The following is a 19,974-nucleotide window of genomic DNA, read 5'->3' on the forward strand; positions in this document are numbered from 1 at the left end:
CCGGTTCAGTTTAAGAAGGGGAAAGTCAAATGTTTATTCTTATGCATGTTGGGTCATGCCGTTAATGGATGTTCGGGCGCCGGGATCAGAAAGGGATGGAAAATTTAAAGGGCACTTGGAAAAGGAGGCAGCTGTTGCTCTGCTTCGCAGGAGAACAAGCCAAAATTAGAAATGCGTGCAGGAAAACAAGCCAGAATTAGAACTGCGTGCAGGAAAACAAGCCAGAATTAGAACTGCGTGCAGGAAAACAAGTCAGAGTTATAAATGCGTGCAGGAAAAGAAACCAGAGTTATAAATGCATGCAGGAAAACAAGCCAGAGTTATAAATGCGTGCAGGAAAACAAGCCAGAGTTATAAATGCATGCAGGAAAACAAGCCAGAATTAGAAATGCATGCAAGAAAACAAGCCAGAATTAGAACTGCGTGCAGGAAAACAAGTCAGAGTTATAAATGCATTCAAGAAAACAAGCCAGAGTTACAAATGCATGCAGGAAAACAAGCCAGAATTAGAAATGCATGCAAGAAAACAAGCCAGAATTAGAACTGCGTGCAGGAAAACAAGTCAGAGTTATAAATGCATTCAAGAAAACAAGCCAGAGTTACAAATGCATGCAGGAAAACAAGCCAGAGTTATAAATGCGTGCAGGAAAACAAGCCAGAGTTATAAATGCATGCAAGAAAACAAGCCAGAATTAGAACTGCATGCAGGAAAACAAGTCAGAGTTATAAATGCATTCAAGAAAACAAGCCAGAGTTACAAATGCATGCAGGAAAACAAGCCAGAGTTATAAATGCATGCAGGAAAACAAGCCAGAATTAGAAATGCATGCAAGAAAACAAGCCAGAATTAGAACTGCATGCAGGAAAACAAGTCAGAGTTATAAATGCATTCAAGAAAACAAGCCAGAGTTACAAATGCATGCAGGAAAACAAGCCAGAATTAGAAATGCATGCAAGAAAACAAGCCAGAATTAGAACTGCGTGCAGGAAAACAAGTCAGAGTTATAAATGCATTCAAGAAAACAAGCCAGAGTTACAAATGCATGCAGGAAAACAAGCCAGAGTTATAAATGCGTGCAGGAAAACAAGCCAGAGTTATAAATGCATGCAAGAAAACAAGCCAGAATTAGAACTGCATGCAGGAAAACAAGTCAGAGTTATAAATGCATTCAAGAAAACAAGCCAGAGTTACAAATGCATGCAGGAAAACAAGCCAGAGTTATAAATGCATGCAGGAAAACAAGCCAGAATTAGAAATGCATGCAAGAAAACAAGCCAGAATTAGAACTGCATGCAGGAAAACAAGTCAGAGTTATAAATGCATTCAAGAAAACAAGCCAGAGTTACAAATGCATGCAGAAGAATGCAGCACCAGAAGTGAAGGAGAAACTGCATATTTGGTTAGCATGCCATCCAACGATCCCATATTCGCAATCAGGGTCCCAAAAGTCAAGATGGAGACTGCGCCTCGGAGATCGAAGCCTCTCCGCCGAACGGCATGCAGGTAGTCCTTGACTTACAACCGTCCATTTAGTGACCGTTCAAAGTTTCAACAGCGCTGAAAAAAGTGACTAGCAATAGCATTTAATTTATATGCCGCTTCACAGTGCTTTACGGCCTGCTCTCAGTGGTTTACAGAATCAGCCTCTTGGCCCCCTCAACAATCTGGGTCCTCATTTTACCGACCTCGGAAGGAAGGACGGAAGGCTGAGTCAACTTGGAGCCTGGTGAGATTCGAACTGCCAAATTGCAGGCAGCCGGCAATCAGCAGAAGTAGCCCGCAGTACTGCACTCTAACCACTGCGCCACCGTGGCTCACGAACCTAGGACCGTTTTTCACATTTAACGACCGTTGCAGCCTTCCCGCGCTCGCGTGATCCAAATTCAGATGTTGGCGACGGACTCACACGTACGACCGTTGCCGTGTCCCAGGGTCATGTGATCGTCTTCGGCGACCTTCGGATGAGCAAAATCAACCGGGAAGTGACTGAAAAACCCTCCTACCAACGTATCAGCTGCGGTGATTCCCTCAACAACCTTGGCAAGAAATGGGGGCCAAACAACACATACACGTCTCACTTAACGGAAACTTGGGGCTCCATTGTGGTCGTAAGTCCCCACAGGCTCCCTGATTGCAATAAATGTCAGCAGGGTTCAAAGGACTAACAGCGAGAATATCTAAGTTGGGGACTTTAAGACTTCAACTCCCAGAATTCCCCAGCCAGCCACATAGTATAACTTTCTTAATAGATGATGGGTATGCAGTAAGCGTAATATATCTTAACTTCAGCAAAGTGGGGAGGAAAGAGCTGTTTGGGGAATTCTGGGAATTGAAGTCCACGAGTCTTAAATCAGGGATCTCCAACCTGGGCCACTTTAATGTAGTATAACTTTCTTAATAGATGGTGGGTATGCAGTAAGCGTCATATATCTTGACTTCAGCAAAATGGGGGGGGGGAAGAGCTGGCTGGGGGATTCTGGGAGTTGAAGTCCACACCTCTGAAAGTGGCCAAGTTTGGTCTAAAGCAGTGCATAATGTAGAGAAAACCCTTGAAGTCAGTTTAAGTGTCCGTGTCGTGATTGCGTAATGCGATTGTGGGTCGTTTCGGAGAGAGAGAGAGGAAAAAAAACCCTACACTTTTGCTCGATTTGGAGTCCGTTTGGAAAAGAAGGCAACTGCAAAGGAATTTGTCGGGTTTTGGCCTTCTGAACTCTTGTCACCATCCGGAAAGACGCGCCAACACACACAAAAAGAAAAACGACTTGAAATTCAGCATTTCTTCGAAAGGAAAACTCGAAAGTTGCGTAAAACAGGATTTATTTTGGTAGCGGAGGAAAAAAAAGAATAAACCAGGCGCCTTTGACGTATTTGGTTTCAAAAGGGCCTCTTGTCCTCAAATTAGTTACCTCAGAATTGCTCAATCAGCGGCCCCTGAACTCACAGAAGGGATCCGCAGCTAGTCCTCCACTTACGACCGTCCAAAGTTACAACGGCCCCGGATCAAAGTCCTGTGTTTCACAGTTACGACCTCCGCAGCCTCCCCGTGGGATCGACATTCATATTTGTGACCGTCGCTGGTGTCCCAAGGTCACGCGATTTTTCCCCTTCTTTGCGACCTTCTGAGGGGAAAGCCGGATTCGCTTAACGACCGGGCCGCTAAGTTTATCAACGGCAGTGATTCGTTTAACGACCCTGGCAAGAAAGGTCGTAACGTAGGGGCAAAAGTCACTTTAAAAAAAAATGTCTCGCTTAGCGACAGAAACTTCGGGCTCAGTTTTGGTCGTAAATCGAGGACTAGCCGTACAACGATATGATCTCGGACGCAACTGCATTTTGCGATTGTTTCTCCTTTGCCTTGTCTGTTGCCCGGAGGGATTCCTGGAGGTGGAATTCATGCATCTCTGATGCTCTTCATATCCTCCCTTCCTCCCCCTGGCTTTCGAAAGGAGAAAAAAAAAATTGGGCGGGAACCCTCGTTGAGGACTAGCAACATGCGCAGGCTGAGCGACCCAGCGTCCTAGATTGTCGTGCTGTTTTCTATGTTGGGGGGATAGAGGTAAGTGTAAGGCAGCGTGAGGGTCTTATTCCGGTTGTCGATGGCCAAAGTGATGCGCTTGAGACGTTCCTGGAAATCGCCGATGAGCCGCTTCGGAGCTTCCTCCACAAAGAGTTGCTCGTCGTAGCAGCCCAGCGGTTTCTGCAGAAGGGGAAGAGAATAAACAGGGGTTGGAAGGGACTGCGAAGGTCATCTAGTCCAGCCCACTGCTCAAGAAAGAGACTCTACCCTTCTGGACAAAGGGCTTCTTTAAAAGCACTTTAAAAAGTGTAAAAAGCACTTTAAAAGCTCCATGAAAAGAAAACAATGGGAGGAAAAAAAACAAGAAAGAAAGAGGAGAGGAAGGAAAAGAGAGAGGAAGGAAGGAAGGAAGGAAGAGAGAAAGGAGGGAGAGAGGAAAGGATGGGAGGAGGAAGGAAGGAAGAGAAAGGAGGGAAGGATGGAAGGAAGGGGAAATAGAAAGCAAAAGAAAGAAAGAGAAGAAAAGAAATAACATAAGAAAAAAGAAAGGGAGAGGAAAGAGAAAGAAAGAAAAGGAAAAGGAAAAGGAATGAAAGAAAACAGGAAAGAAAGAAAGAAAGAACATAAGAAAAAAGAAAGAAGGAGAAGGAGAGGAAAGGGAGAAAGAAAGAAATAGAAGGAAAATGAACGGAAGAAAGGAAACAGGAAAGAAAACAAGAAAGGGAGAAAAAAGTAAAGAAAGAAAGAAAAAGAAAGAAAGAGAAAGAAAGAAAGTAAGTAGGAAGGAAGGAAAAGAAAGAAAGAACATAAGAAAAAAGAAAGAATGAGAGAGAAAGGAAAGAAAGAAAGAAATAGAAGGAAAATGAATGAAAGAAAAGAAACAGGAAAGAAAACAAGAAAGGGAGAAAAAAGTAAAGAGAAAAAGAAAGAGAAAAAGAAAGAAAGAGAAAGATAGAAAGAAAGTAGGAAGGAAGGAAAAGAAAGAAAGAAAACAAGAAAGAAAGAGGAGAGGAAGGAAAAGAGAAAGGAAGGAAGGAAGAGAGAAAGGAGGGAGAGAGGAAAGAATGGGAGGAGGAAGGAAGGAAGAGAAAGGAGGGAAGGATGGAAGGAAGGAGAAATAGAAAGCAAAAGAAAGAAAGAGAAGAAAAGAAATAACATAAGAAAAAAGAAAGAGAGAAAGAAAAGGAAAAGGAAAATGAATGAAAGAAAACAGGAAAGAAAGAAAGAAAGAACATAAGAAAAAAGAAAGAAGGAGAAGGAGAGGAAAGGGAGAAAGAAAGAAATAGAAGGAAAATGAACGAAAGAAAAGAAACAGGAAAGAAAACAAGAAAGGGAGAAAAAAGTAAAGAGAAAAAGAAAGAGCGAAAGAAAGAGTGAAAGAAAGAAAGAAAGAAAGGGAGAGAAGGAAAGAAAGAAGGAAGAAAGGAAAGGGTGAAAGAGAAAGAAAGAAAGAAAGAAAGAAAGAAAGAAAGAAAGAAAGAAAGAAAGAAAGAAAGAAAGAAAAAAGAGACAGACAGGAAGGAAGGAAGAAAGATAGAAAGAAAGACAGACAGACAGAAAGAAAGAAAGAAAGATAGATAGATAGAAAGACAGACAGACAGATAGACAGACAGAAAGACAAGAAGGAAGGAAGGAAGAAAGAATGGAAGGAAGGAAAGAAAGGAAGGAAGGAAGGAAGAAAGATAGATAGATAGACAGACAAGAAGGAAGGAAGGAAGAAGAAAAGAAAGAAGGAAGAATGGAAGGAAGGAAGGAAGGAAGAATGGAAGGAAGGAAGGAAGGAAGGAAGAAAGAATGGAAGGAAAGAAAGAAAGATAGATAGATAGACAGACAGACAAGAAGGAAGGAAGGAAGAAGAAAAGAAGGAAGGAAGAAAGAAAGAAAGAAAGAAAGAAAGAAAAAAGAGACAGACAGGAAGGAAGGAAGGAAGATAGAAAGAAAGACAGACAGACAGACAGAAAGAAAGACAGACAGACAGGCAGACAGATAGACAGACAGAAAGACAAGAAGGAAGGAAGGAAGAAAGGAAGAAAGGAAGAAAGATAGATAGATAGACAAGAAGGAAGGAAGGAAGAAGAAAAGAAAGAAAGAAAGGAAGAAAGGAAGGAAGGAAGGAAGGAAGGAAGAAAGAAAGAAAGAAAGAAAGAAAGAAAGAAAGAAAGAAAGAAAGAAAGAAAGAAAGAAAGAAAGGGCCAGGGGAGGGGAGGGGAGGGGACGCAGGGAGACCCTTACCATGTCGAGGATCTCGTTCTGCAGCACCCAGAGGACGGAGAGCACCTGGCTGGTGACGTTCATTTCCGGGATGGTGTCCAGGAAGTCCTGGAGCCTGAGGGGGGCCTTCGCCTGGGGAGGGGGCTTCCTCATGGACGAAGGCAGGTTGGGCATGAAAGCCCCCATCTCAAACTTCAAAGGACAAGAAGGGCGTCAGACAGAACGGAAGAATCCGCTAAAGCCTCTCATTGTAGACCAAGGGAAGGAGATGGGAATGAGAAGGAGGGACGCAGGGAAGAAGGGAAGGAGGGAGGGAGGGAGGAAATGGGAATAAAAAGGGAGGGAGGGGAAGAAGGGAGGAAGGAGATGGGAATGAGAAGGAGGGACGCAGGGAAGGATGGAAAGAGGGAGAGAGAGAGGAAAGGAAAAGAGGGAGGGGAAATGGGAATAAGAAGGGAGAGAGGAAAGGAAGGGAGGGAGGGAGGAAGGAAGCAGAGGGAGGAAGGAAGGGAAGGAAGGAAGGAGAGGGAGGGAGGGAGGAAAGAAGGAGATGGGAATAAGAAGGGAAAGAGGAAAGGAAGGGAGGGAGGGAGGAAGGAAGCAGAGGGAGGGAGGGAGGAAGGAGATGGGAATAAGAAGGGAGAGAGGAAAAGGAAGGGAGGGAGGGAGGAAGGAAGCAGAGAGAGGGAGGAAGGAAGGAGATGGGAATAAGAAGGGAGAGAGGAAAGGAAGGGAGGGAGGAAAGAAGGAAGCAGAGGGAGGGAGGGAGGAAATGGGAATAAAAAGGGAGGGAGGGGAAGAAGGAAGGAGATGGGAATAAGAAGGGAGAGAGGAAAGGAAGGGAGGGAGGAAAGAAGGAAGCAGAGGGAGGAAGGAAGGGAAGGAAGGAAGGAAGGAGAGGGAGGGAGGGAGAAGGAAGGAGATGGGAATAAGAAGGGAAAGAGGAAAGGAAGGGAGGGAGGGAGGGAGGAAGGAAGCAGAGGGAGGGAGGGAGGAAGGAGATGGGAATAAGAAGGGAGAGAGGAAAAGGAAGGGAGGGAGGAAAGAAGGAAGCAGAGGAAGGAAGGGAGGAAGGAAGCAGAGGGGGGAAGGAAGGGAAGGAAGGAAGGAGAGGGAGGGAGGGAGGGAGGAAGGAAGCAGAAGGAGGGAGGGAGGAAGGAGATGGGAATAAGAAGGGAAAGAGGAAAGGAAGCAGAGGAAGGAAGGGAGGAAGGAAGCAGAGGGGGGAAGGAAGGGAAGGAAGGAAGGAGAGGGAGGGAGGGAGGGAGGAAGGAAGGAGAAGGAGGGAGGAAGGAAGGAGATGGGAATAAGAAGGAAGAGAGGAAAGGAAGGGAGGGAGGAAAGAAGGAAGCAGAGGGAGGAAGGAAGGGAAGGAAGGAAGGAAGGAGAGGGAGGGAGGGAGGGAGAAGGAAGGAGATGGGAATAAGAAGGGAGAGAGGAAAGGAAAGGAAAGGAAGGAGGAAGGAAGCAGAGGGACGAAGGAAGGAAAGGAAGGAAGGAGAAGGTGGGAGGAAGGAAGGAGATGGGAAGAGGAAGGAAGGAAAGGAAAGAAGGAGAGGAAGGGTGGGAGGGAGGAAGGAAATGGAAGGGAGGGAGGGATGAATCAATGGATCAATGGGAGAAGCCATCATCGGCCGAGGATCCGGCCCGGCCTCACCTACCTGCCCGCCGTTGACCGCCGCATGGTGAGCCGAGCAGGTGAAGATGACCATGGTCAGGTACTTGATGAGTTCTGGGACGGACTGGATGGAGGAGGGGATGCCTGTGAAGAGAGGGGAGGAGACGCCTAGCTGAAATCCCCCCCCGGACGAGGGAAAGGAGGCCAAGCAGCGATTCCTGGGGGGGACAGAGGGGTTCAGCCCGTCTCACCAGTCGTTCCAGTCATAACTCTGGAATTGGATCTGGTTTTTCGACTGTTTTTACAACGGTCGTTAAGTGAGTCGCACGGTCGTACATCCGAGAGTGCCTCGTTGGAAAAGGACGACAAGAAAGATAGGAACGCGCAGACAGAGGAAATACTGGGGCAGGTGTTCCTTGACTTACGACTACAGGTAATCCTCGATTTACGACAATTTGTTTAGCGGCCGTTCAAAGTTACGACGGCACTGAAAAAAGGAACCTACGACCGTTGCAGCATCCCCATTATCACGTGATCCAAATTCGGACGCTTGGCAAGCGACTCATATTTACGACGGTCGCAGCATCCCGGGGGTGTGCGTCACGTGATCCGCTTTTGTGACCTTGGGGAAAGCCGGATTCATTTAACAACCGTGTTCCTAACTTATTCATTGCAGTGATTCACTTAACGACTGTGGCGAGAAACGTCATAAAATGGGGTAGGAAGAAATCCACGTAACCAACGCCTCGCTTAACCACAGAAATTTAGGGCTCCGTTGTGGTCGTAAGTCGGGGACTGCCTGTACTTGTTTAGTGACCGTTCGTCGTTACGACGGCACTGAAAAAAGGGACGTACGACCGTTATGATCTTCGCGGAATCCTCACAGTTACATGATCAAAATCCAGATGTTGCACAACTGGCACGTATGTACAATAATCATGTGATCTCCGGGATGGAGTGGTGCAGTGGCCTAGAGGTGGAACTCTCGCCTCACAATCAGGAGGCTGTGAGTTCGATCCCAGGTAGAGGCAGATATTTCTCTCTTTGGGCACAATGAGAATATATCTGCCGAACAAAACTCCGCACTGGCGATCAGAACAGCATCCGGCCAGTAAAGCACTCAGCTCCATTCAGTTGCACAGACTCCACCCCGCAAAGGATTATGGGGTCATTAAATGATATGTGATCTCCCGGATCATGTGATCTCCATTTGCGACCTTCCCAGCAGGCTTTTGACAAGCAACTTCACTGGGAGAAGCCTGATTCACTTAACAACTGACTGATTCTTTTAATAGCCACAGTGTTTTGCTTAACAACCGTGGGGAAAAAAGATCTTAAGAGTGCACACACAACTCACTCAAATGCTTTTTTTTCAGTGCCATCGTAGCGCCGAACGGTCACTAAAGAAATGGTTGTTAAGTTGGGGGCTACCTGTATTCTACAGAATGGAATGGAACAGAACGGAATTGACACCACCAGAAAAGAATGGAATGGAATGGAATTGACACCACCAGGAAAGAATGGAACGGAACGGAATTGACACCACCAGGAAAGAATGGAACGGAATGGAATTGACACCACCAGGAAAGAATGGAATGGAATGGAATTGACACAACCAGGAAAGAATGGAACGGAACGGAATTGACACCACCAGGAAAGAATGGAACGGAACGGAATTGACACCACCAGGAAAGAATGGAATGGAATGGAATTGACACCACCAGGAAAGAATGGAATGGAATGGAATTGACACCACCAGGAAAGAATGGAATGGAATGGAATGGAATTGATACCACCAGGAAAGAATGGAACGGAATGGAATTGACACAACCAGGAAAGAATGGAATGGAATGGAATGGAATTGATACCACCAGAAAAGAATGGAATGGAATGGAATGGAATTGATACCACCAGAAAAGAATGGAATGGAATGGAATTGACACCACCAGGAAAGAATGGAATGGAATGGAATTGACACCACCAGGAAAGAATGGAATGGAATGGAATTGACACCACCAGGAAAGAATGGAATGGAATGGAATGGAATTGATACCACCAGAAAAGAATGGAACGGAATGGAATTGACACCACCAGGAAAGAATGGAATGGAATGGAATGGAATTGATACCACCAGGAAAGAATGGAATGGAATAGAATGGAATTGACACCACCAGGAAAGAATGGAACGGAATGGAATTGACACTACCAGGAAAGAATGGAACGGAATGGAATTGACACCACCAGGAAAGAATGGAAAGGAACAGAATTAATACCACCAGAAAAAAATGGAACGGAATGGAATTGACACCACTAGAAAAGAAATGGAATGGATGTGGAAATGACACCACCAGGAAAGGACAAAACCGAACGTTCCTCCCTGCGTTCAAGGATGAAGTACCTGAGGTCTCTTTGCTGAGGAACCCCTTGGCGAAGATCTCGGCCAGCCAAGCCTGCAGCTCGACGTCTCCCTGGACAGCTGAATCGCTCTTGTAGTAGAGTCCGATGATGCCCGAGACGAAGCTGCGGGGAGGGAGGAGGAAAACATGTCTCTCCCAGAAAAAGAGGCTTAGCCGCCAGCTCCTTTTTCCGCACCCAACATAAAGCCAACAAAGTTTATGGTTTGGGAGTGGGGAGCGGAGTGGAGTGGGGTTGGTGGACAGGAGGAGGAGGAGGAGGTGGAGGAAGACTGAGGGGTCCTTGGTGCTCTCTGAGCTTGGCGGTTTCCTTGCAGATGTCTCATGACCAAACTAGGTAACGTCATCAGTACTAGAAGGGAGTGGGGTTTATGGAGAAGAGGAGAAGCAAAAGGAGGAGGAGGGGAGTAGTGTGAGGTCTCTACTATGCTCTCTCAGCTCAGTTGTTCTCTTGCAGATGTTTCATATGTAAAAAGAGAGCAGACCCCACTCTCTTCTAGCACTGATAACATTCCTTAGTTGGGTCATGAAACGTCTGCAAGAAAACTACCAAGCTCAGAGAGCACCAAGGACCTCTCAGTCCTCCTCCTCCTCCTCCTCTTCCTCCTCCTCTTCCTCCCTCCTTCCTCCTCCTCCTCTCCACAAACCCTACTCCCTTCTAGAACTGATGATGTTCCCTAGCTGTGTTGTGGCCCGTCAGCAGCCTGTGCAGTTGGTAGCTGATTCCGACAGCGAGGAGGCTGGTTTGGTGCTGTGCCAGCAGCCTGTGCAGCTGGCACTCGAGTCGGACAATGAGGAGGCTGGAAAAGATGTGGTGCCAGAGGCGGGGATTCAGCCAGGGCCTTCAGAACCTCCAGAAGCTCCCTTAAGTGAAGAGGACGAAGAGGAGGAGCCTCTTCTCGATGCACGGGCGCGCAGAGCTGCCAAAAGGCACGAGTGGCTCCTCAGGAGGAGGTCTCCTCGAGAGTAAGGCTTGGGGCTAATTGGCCACTCCCTTAGCCTATTTAAGGAAGGACTACGACTGAGGCAATTTGCAGGGAACAACTTCATTCAAATTCCTTCGCGTCTTGATTACGTTTGATTCGGCTCTTGTTTCTCTCTTATCAGTTTTCCTGCAAATTGCTTCTGGGCATTCTGCCAACCACAGTAAGATGACGGTTATCTGAAAGACCGTGCCTCAGAACTGAGTTATTATTCTTCGGATTCTTTTTTTTTTTATTGAAAAGGTTTTCAAATACAAATTTTTCCCCCTTTTTCCCCCCCCTCCCCCCCCTCCCTAACCCCCCCTCCCCACCCTTCCCCCCCTGTGACTTCTTCGTAACAAAAAAAAACCCTAATTCATAACAGATTACTTACTCCCTCCTCAAAATACTGACCTTTACTTACTAAAAGTATTATAAATCCCCCTTTATCCATACATTTCAGAAAAGAAGAAGAGAAAAAAAACAAAAAAAAAACAAACACATTATACTATAACTATTATAAAATAACTTCTAATTTAGCATAATAGTGTTTTATATCTATACATTATTGCAACAATTCAAAACCACCTTCCACTTTAAAACTATACGATAAGTCCTACTTTAATAACATTTCAAAGCGGGCTCCCCATAAAATCTAATTTAACATTTATTCCACTCTATCCATTTCCTCCACTCCCCTAAATGTATCACTTAAAAATCCCTTTTCTTAAACTAATCAGTCTGTAGCTAGCTTATTCACCCACTGTCTTACAAATTTACCATACACAACAATTCTTGATATCTTTAATTCACTGCCCACACTACTTAAAAATATATATATATATATATTCCATTATATCTAAATAAAAAAAGAAAAGACAATAACTTTAAATTTATAGTCCATATAATATCTTCTTGAAGTCTTTCCACTGGATTGTTAAAACCAACATCCATAATAGGGTAACATAGCTTGCTGATGCAACAGTTTATTCAAGATCTCCAATCATATCTGCCCCCATCAGTAGTAAACATCTTCTTATATATATAAAAGTAAAAACAACCACCCGAGTGACATTATAATTATATTCCATATAATAATAATTGTGGGTTTCATCAGGATTATTAATTTCCATCATCGTATTGGGTAACAACCCGATCTTCTGCATGTCCCAATGTGATTCTCTTGCCTTATAATTCAAGATAATTATAATATATTTATCAACACAAAAAGAAGTTTCAAAGTAGATAATTCAAAACCATCAATTTGAGGCTCTTTCCATGTCCCAAAATTACGACAATGCAGAGATCTGCCACTTTCCTCAGGATGATATTGACCAATATGTCGCCTCCTCTATGTTTTCACATAATCATTCATATTTTAAAATCACTGGCTTCACTGTTGCTTGGGTTAGAAATTTCTATTTTTGTACAACCTATTTCTTTTTTTGTTTTCTTTTTGTGGGTTTGACTTCCATCCTAATTTTTTGTGTCTCGCGTTTCTTTTTTATCCCTTGTATATCCTCTAATTGGTTTCCATGCTTGTCCTTGCCTTGATAAGTCATCACATTAAAATCAGATGGCACTTCTCTCAAATTTGTAGATAATCCAGCTGGGGTATCCGATAAATCCAAAGGCAATTTATCTGGTACAGTCTCTGTCTTTAGTTCCAGCTCCTTCTGCTTATCCTGTATTATATCTGAAGACGTTAAATTCATTTTCAACCTATTTTGATAAAATTCTTCCGCTCTTTCAACAGTATTTAACTGGTATCTTTCTCCTTGATATCTCAATATAATACCAACTGGGATGTCCCACCGGAATTGAATATTTCTCCTTTTTAACTCAGACACCAGAAAGCCAAATTTCTTCCTTTCCATTCGGATTCTTGTCGGCTGTTCACGAAGTTAAATGAACAGCCCTTGTTCAGAAAAGACTGATTTATTGTACTTGTGTTCGAACAACTACTAAGAAAGCTCGTTAGTAGTCCTTAATTAGTTAATTAAGGTTTGTACGGACTTTGTGTGTGCTGCGTTCTTTGGGGTCCGTAGCTGGGGCAGAACAAGCTGGGTCTGCTTCAACCAGAAACCTCATTTCAGCCCTGAGCTACAAAGATTATCTCCTATCCAAGTTTATGGTCGCAGGAGTTGGGGAGGTGGAGCCTCCAGATGTAGCTACGGGGCCAATATCCCATGGTTCCCAACCTCTCCCTCTTGCATGAGACTCGAATCCACCACCCTTGCAACCTCCATTCATCAGGCTGAAATTACGACGGTGGACGATTCTGGCTCCTTTGTCGCCCCTTCCAAGCAGCCTGTCCCCCAGTTCTGGCTGACCTCTTAGGAGGACACCAAGCGGGAGAAGCTTGCGAGGCCCTACCCAACTCTCTGGCCCAGCTCCTTCACCTCTTGATGGCTTCCCAGATCTTCAGGCCATCGTCCCTGTAGTAATAGTTGAGGAGGCCGCCCACTCCCCGGGCTTCGATGTCGTCCGGAAGGCAGAGCTGGGTGTAAGTCAGATCGTCCGTGGCTTTTTGGAGAAGCACCGCTAATCCCTGGCGTCCGGTGGCAATGGCCTGTGGAAAGAACACAGAATGACAGAGTTGGAAGGGTCCTTGCTTGGAGGTCCTCTAGACCATTTCAGACAAATGACTGTCCAGTCTCTTCTCCAGTGATGGAGCACCCTCAACTTCTGGTGGCAAGCTGTTCCACTGTTTAATTGTCCTCCCTCTTAGGAAGTTTCTCCTTCATTCCAGGTTGCTTCTCTCCTTGATTAGTTTCCATCCGTTGTTTCTTGTCCTGCCTTCAGGTGCTTTGGAGAATAATTTGACCCCAAGGGACCTTGGAGATCTACTAGTACAGCCCCTGCTCACTCCTAGTCCTTTTTTTCTATTAAACTAGACATACCCAATTCCTGCAACCGTTCTTCGTATGTTTTAGCCTCCAGTCCCCTAATCATCTTTGTTGCTCTTCTCTGCACTCTTTCCAGAGTCTCGACATCTTTTTTGCATCTTGGAGACCAAAACTGGACGCAGTATTCCAAGTGTGGTCTTACCAAGGCATTATAAAAGAGTATTAACACTTCACGTGATATGTATCCCCGTTGTGGTTCCCTTACTCTCTTCTAATCCCTTCCTCTGCAATCTCTCCACTCTAGAGGATAGGAGGGGGGAAAAAAACCAGGCATGGCTGGCTGAGGAATTCTGGGGTCTTACCAAGGCCTTATAAAGTGATATTAACACTTTACGTAATATGTATCCCCATTGCGGTTAGCTTACTCTCTTCTAATCCTTTCCTCTGCAATCTCTCCACTCTAATGGGTAGGAGAAAACAAAACAAAACAGGCATGGCTGGCTGAGGAATTCTGGGGTCTTACCAAGGCCTTATAAAGTGATATTAACACTTTACGTAATATGTATCCCCATTGCGGTTAGCTTACTCTCTTCTAATCCCTTCCCCTGCAATCTCTCCACTCTAGAGGGTAGGAGAAAACAAAACAAAACAGGCATGGCTGGCTGAGGAATTCTGGGGTCTTACCAAGGCCTTATAAAAACGATATTAACATTCTATTCTATTTTATTCTATTCTATTCTATTCTATTCTATTCTATTCTATTCTATTCTATTCTATTCTACTCTACTCTACTCTACTCTACTCTACTTAGGGCAGAGAACATGTTGTTAAATTATTTGAATCCCACCACTGCTCATGGCTATATAATCCAAACTCTACTCTATTTTTACACCATTAAGGAAGCAGAAAAGGAGAGGGCGGGGGAGGGGGGAAGGCTTGGTTGTGCCCACCATCTTGACTTTTTTGACCTACTGCCTCTTGACGAGATGCTGTCAAAAGACAGAGGTGACGTTCCCGCCGACAGGCTGTCCGTTCTCCTCCCCTCCCCCCTTTCGCCTCCGCTGTAGGGCATCCCTACACAGCACAGGTAGTTCTCGACTTACGACCATTTGGTTCGTGCCCAACAGCACTGAGAAACAGTGACTTAGGACCGTTCCTCGCAATTACGACCGTCACAAGAGCCCGCGTGGCCCCGTGATCAAAATTTACATGCTTGGCGAACGACACGTATTTATGATGGTAGCTGCATCCCGGGCAGTGGTGAGCTGCTGCCGGTCCCGACCGCTTCGGGCAAACCGGTAGTCCCGATCGATCCACCCCTGCACTATCACGTCCTATATAATCACTGTTTTTTTGATGCCGTGCATGTGCTCACATTTTCTGCTCCGGGCGAACCGGTTGTTACAGTGTTGTGGCCCGTCAGCAGCCTGTGCAGCTAGTAGCTGAATCCGACAGTGAGGAGGCTGGTGTGGTGCTGCGCCAGCAGCCTGTGCAGCTGGTGCTCGAGTCAGACAGTGAGGAGGCTGGAGAAGATGTGGTGCCAGAGGCGGGGATTCAGCCCGGGCCTTCAGAACCTCCAGAAGCTTCCATAAGTGAAGAGGAAGAAGAGGAGGAGCCTCTTCTCGATGCACGAGCGCACAGAGCTGTTAAAAGGCAGGAGTGGCTCCTCAGGAGGAGGTCTCCTCGAGAGTAAGGCTTGGGGCTAATTGGCCACTCCCTTAGCCTATTTAAGAAGGAACACCGACTGAAGCAATTTGCAGGAAACAACTTCGTTCATATTCCTTCGCGTCTTGATTCCAGAAAACGTTTGATTCGGCTCTTGTCAGTTTTCCTGCAAATTGCTTCTGGGCATTCTGCCAACCGCAGTAAGATGACGGTTATCTGAAATACTGTGCCTCAGAATTGAGTTAATTATTCTTTGGATTCTTGTCGGCTGTTCATGAAGTTAAATGAACAGCCCTTGTTCAGAAAAGACTGATTTAAACGGTACTCGTGTTCGAACAACTACTAAGAAAGCTCATTAGTAGTCTTTAATTAGTAAACTAAGGTTTGTACGGACTTTGTGTGTGCTGCGTCCTTTGGGGTCCGTAGCTGGGGCCGAACATTGGGTCACCCAGGATCAACGGATTCTTTTCTCCATCAAAGCCCATCATGCTTGGCCCAGAGGTCCCATGGATGTCCTCTTACCTTATCAAAGGTGCCCCCTTGGCTGATCAGGAAAGTTCTGGCCAACACGTTGATGTGGATGGAGTACCGCAAGTGAGGAATCAGAAGCTGGGGCAGGAAAACAAGCATGAAACCATGGTTACTTGAGCTAAACCACCATTGGAGGAGCCTTCTCTTCTGTCTCTGGCTGCAAAACAGTCCAGCCCAACGCGGTGAGCGCCACAGCGGCAAAGCAAGAAATCCAGCAGGACGAGTTGAGGAGTCCAGGAAGCCAAGTAACAAGGCAATTAATCCAGAAATCCAGCAAGAATGCCAGGGATCCAGGAAAATTCAAACATGGGCACTCGGCACTCTAGGAATTCAGCATTCGTTCCCGACAAATGCCCCTCCCCACAGCGTCTCCTTAAGGCTCAGTCCCCAGGTGTGCCTTGTGAAGAGGAGCGGGACGAGAACAGTCTGTGCTGTTCTCGCCTTCTCTCCACTCTCCATGATCAGGGATCAGGAGGTGATGAGCCTTGCTCATTGCCTGAGTTCTGTCTCTCTCTCTCTCTCTTTTTTTTTTGAACATACCTTAAATGTACAACTTCTTCTTTAACACACATATTATCTTTTAAGTTTCATACTAATACAATCTTCATCCTAAACAATTTAATTGTATTCGGGGTTGCTCTTCTACCACTTCATCTCCCTTGTTTTACAACAATCCTTCTTCTCCCTCTCCTCTCTTTCCTTTCCCTCCCTTCTTCCATCTACTCTTCTACTTTCTTCTTTCCTCCTCTCCTTTTCCTCCTCTCCTTCCCCTTCCTTTACCCCACACCTCCCTTCTAACCTTCTCTCCTATGCTTGTTTCCCCTCTCTTTCGTCCTCTCCTTTTCCCTTTCTTCTTTCCCTCTCTCTCCCCTTCCTCTCTTCTCTCCTCTATCTGTCTCCATCTACTTTCTTCTTTCCTCCTCTCCTTCTCCTTCTCTCCTTCTCCTTCCTTTCCCCACACCTCCCTTCTTCTAACCTTCTCTCCTACTCTTGTTTCCCCTCTCTTTCGTCCTCTCCTTTTTCCTTTCTTCTTTCCCTCTTTCTCCCCTTCCTCTCTTCTCTCCTCTATCCCTCTCCATCTACTTTCTTCTTTCCTCCTCTCCTTCTCCTTCTCTACTTTCCCTTCCTTTCCCCCACACCTCCCTTCTTCTAACCTTCTCTCCTACGCTTGTTTTCCCTCTCTTTCATCCTCTCCTTTTCCCTTTCTTCTTTCCCTCTCTCTCCCCTTCCTGTCTTCTCTCCTCTATCCCTCTCCATCTACTTTCTTCTTTCCTCCTCTCCTTCTCCTTCTCTCCTTCTCCTTCCTTTCCCCCACACCTCCCTTCTCTCCTACTCTTGTTTCCCCTCTCTTTCTTCCTCTCCTTTTCCCTTTCTTCTTTCCCTCTTTCTCCCCTTCCTCTCTTCTCTCCTCTATCCCTCTCCATCTACTTTCTTCTTTCCTCCTCTCCTTCTCCTTCTCTACTTTCCCTTCCTTTCCCCCACACCTCCCTTCTTCTAACCTTCTCTCCTACGCTTGTTTTCCCTCTCTTTCATCCTCTCCTTTTCCCTTTCTTCTTTCCCTCTCTCTCCCCTTCCTGTCTTCTCTCCTCTATCCCTCTCCATCTACTTTCTTCTTTCCTCCTCTCCTTCTCCTTCTCTCCTTCTCCTTCCTTTCCCCCACACCTCCCTTCTCTCCTACTCTTGTTTCCCCTCTCTTTCTTCCTCTCCTTTTCCCTTTCTTCTTTCCCTCTCTCTCCCCTTCCTCTCTTCTCTCCTCTCTTCGTCTCCATCTACTTCCTTCTTTCCTCCTCTCCTTCTCCTTCTCTACTTCCCCTTCCTTTCCCCCACACTTCCCTTCTTCTAACCTTCTCTCCTACTCTTGTTTCCCCTCTCTTTCTTCCTCTCCTTTTCCCTTTCTTCTTTCCCTCTCTCCTTCCTCTCTCCTCTCCTCTATCCCTCTCCATTCTCTCTCTATTGTTGTATTCATTTTCAATTTAGTATTTTCCGAAGTGGTATTCGAGCAATCCCGATTTTTTACTTTCTTTTCAATTACTTTTTCGTTTTACAAAATTCACACGTATCATCATAAATGTACATTTATATACCTGAGCTCTGTCTCTGATGTTCAATGCTTAGCCTCTCTCTCTCTCTCTTTTTTAAAAGGTTTTTATTATTTTTTAAAACATAAAGATAAAACACATCTTTTCAAAATGAAGCTTTTGATCCGGTCACAAATTAAAACAAATCACTCACAAATCTTAATGTTCAATTAACACAACTTAATATTTTACTCAAGTATTTCCCTCAAATCTGTCTATTTAACTACGCCATTATCCCCAAAAACCTGTTACTTACATCTTAAATTAACCAATTATCATTCCATTTTTCTCTTTCATTTGCTTCGATGGATATATTTTAAAAATATAAATCATACAATTATTTTAAACGTTCATAAAATATATATATATTTTTTAAATATACTTTATTGGTTTTAAAATTTTAAAAAACATCAAATCTCTGTTAACATCTGAGGTGTCGTGTAATTACATATTTACGTTATATACATTATATACATATCGAATACATTCGAATCTACCATTATTGAAAATAGACGTAACCTTACAATCTCATTCTATTATTCCACCATTTCTACCACCTTTCCCATACTGCATTGAATTTTGAGTTCGCATCATTAAGATCACTTGTTAATTTTGCCATTTCTGCGCATTCTAAGATTTTGTTTATTATTATTACCTCTGGAGGGGTTTGTTTGTCCTTCCAGTATTTTGCAAAAATTAACCTGCCTGCTGTTATGACATGTATTATGAGATGTATCTTATCTTTAGAAAACCCATCTCCAATCATTCCTAATAAAAAGATTTCAGGGGATAATTCTATTTCTTCTTCCACTATTTCTCGTATCCAGTTTCGTATTTTTATCCAAAACTTTTTTGTCTCGGGACAGGACCACCACATATGATAGAAGGTGCCAACCTCCTTTCCACACTTCCAACATGTTGCTGAAGCACTGGGAAATATTTTTGCAAGTCTAGATACCATCTATGGAAAATTTTTATAATGGTTCTCCCTATAGGTTGCTGATTTAGTCAGATTGTAGTTTCTGTTCCAGGCCTCCTCCCAGTCATTGAAATTTAATCTATAACCAATGTTTTTTTCCCAAATATTTAATTGATTTCTGGCTAGTCCTTCTGCCCTGTCTTCGCCTAGTAGAAAGTTGTAGAGTTTCGCTAACATTTTCTTTTCAATCCCCAACATAATTTTGTCCAAACTATTATACTTCACCTCTCTACCCAGTTGGTCCCTATCTTTTTGATATCTTGAGCTTATCTGTAGGTAGCTCCACCAGTCTAAATTGAAGCCTTGATTTCCTAATGTTTCCCGTGATTTAAGGATACCGTTATCATCTAATATGTCTTTATACGTGCCGAATTTCAAAATATCTCTTTTATTTGAGGCGGTCAGGGCCTCCATAATTGAAAGCCGATTCGGTACTTTCACATAAAATCGTTGCCTAATTTCTTCCCATGTTTGAATAAGGGTCTCCTAAAATATTTAATTCCAACATTTTTGGCCGTCACACAGCATATTCAGTTATGTTTTGGCTGTTACACAGCATAACCATTTTACACAGCATATTCATTTTTGTTTTCTGGCTGTTACACAGCATATCTATTTTATTTTATTTTTTTGAATGCTAAGCCTCTCTTGGTCATCCTGCCCCACCCTTCCTCCCCGCCTACAAGCCGCCCCAATCCTGAAAGGCCCTGGCCTGACTTGGCCTGCTCCTCCCCACCGTCCAACGAAACCACCCCCTCAATTCAGGGTCCCACGTGGGTGGGGGGAATTAAACTCACCTTGTACAACGGGTGACACATGGGGAGGTTCCTCAGAGTGGCCACCGAGAAGACCTCGGCCATCAGGTGGCCGTGGAGCAGGTGGGCGATCACCTCGTGGGTATGGAACTCGGAGTTTCGCACCCAGGTCTTGGCTAAGGTCCAGAGCCACTCTTCGTCGGTGGGCAGGAAGATGGGACTTTGAGGACCAGGATGCTGGCTGAGCTAAGGTCAAACACGGAGGAAGAGGGGCGCGTTGAGACGCTTGATGGTCAAGGGTGGACATCACCTCCAACTTTGGAGAAGACCTCTTCTCCTGAACGGAGAACCGATCCGACTTACAGGAAGTCCTTGACTTCCAACCAGTCATTTA

The 19,974-nt window shown here is 44.9% G+C and overlaps 1 protein-coding gene across 2 annotated transcripts in view; it reads right to left on the bottom strand.

Moving 5' to 3' along the window:
* Positions 1-2,801: 2,801 nt before the first annotated feature.
* The window catches only part of LOC117657225 (polyunsaturated fatty acid lipoxygenase ALOX15B-like), a 48,281-nt gene continuing 31,108 nt past the window's right edge, over positions 2,802-19,974 (bottom strand). Inside the window, exons 8-14 of one of the 2 annotated variants that reach the window (XM_060684909.2) lie at positions 19,623-19,826; positions 15,760-15,846; positions 13,126-13,295; positions 9,746-9,867; positions 7,391-7,491; positions 5,751-5,921; positions 2,802-3,698 (exon numbers count right to left, since the gene is read on the bottom strand). In XM_060684909.2, coding sequence (XP_060540892.2) covers positions 3,519-3,698; positions 5,751-5,921; positions 7,391-7,491; positions 9,746-9,867; positions 13,126-13,295; positions 15,760-15,846; positions 19,623-19,826 — 1,035 coding nt within the window. In that variant the 3' untranslated portion in view covers positions 2,802-3,518. The remainder of the gene's footprint in view (positions 3,699-5,750; positions 5,922-7,390; positions 7,492-9,745; positions 9,868-13,125; positions 13,296-15,759; positions 15,847-19,622; positions 19,827-19,974) is intronic. The other variant, XM_060684910.2, reaches the window with a different exon arrangement.

This window comes from Pantherophis guttatus, chromosome 4, assembly GCF_059756535.1.
Source record: "Pantherophis guttatus breed Tessera chromosome 4, ASM5975653v1, whole genome shotgun sequence".
Taxonomy (NCBI): Eukaryota; Metazoa; Chordata; class Lepidosauria; order Squamata; family Colubridae; genus Pantherophis; species Pantherophis guttatus.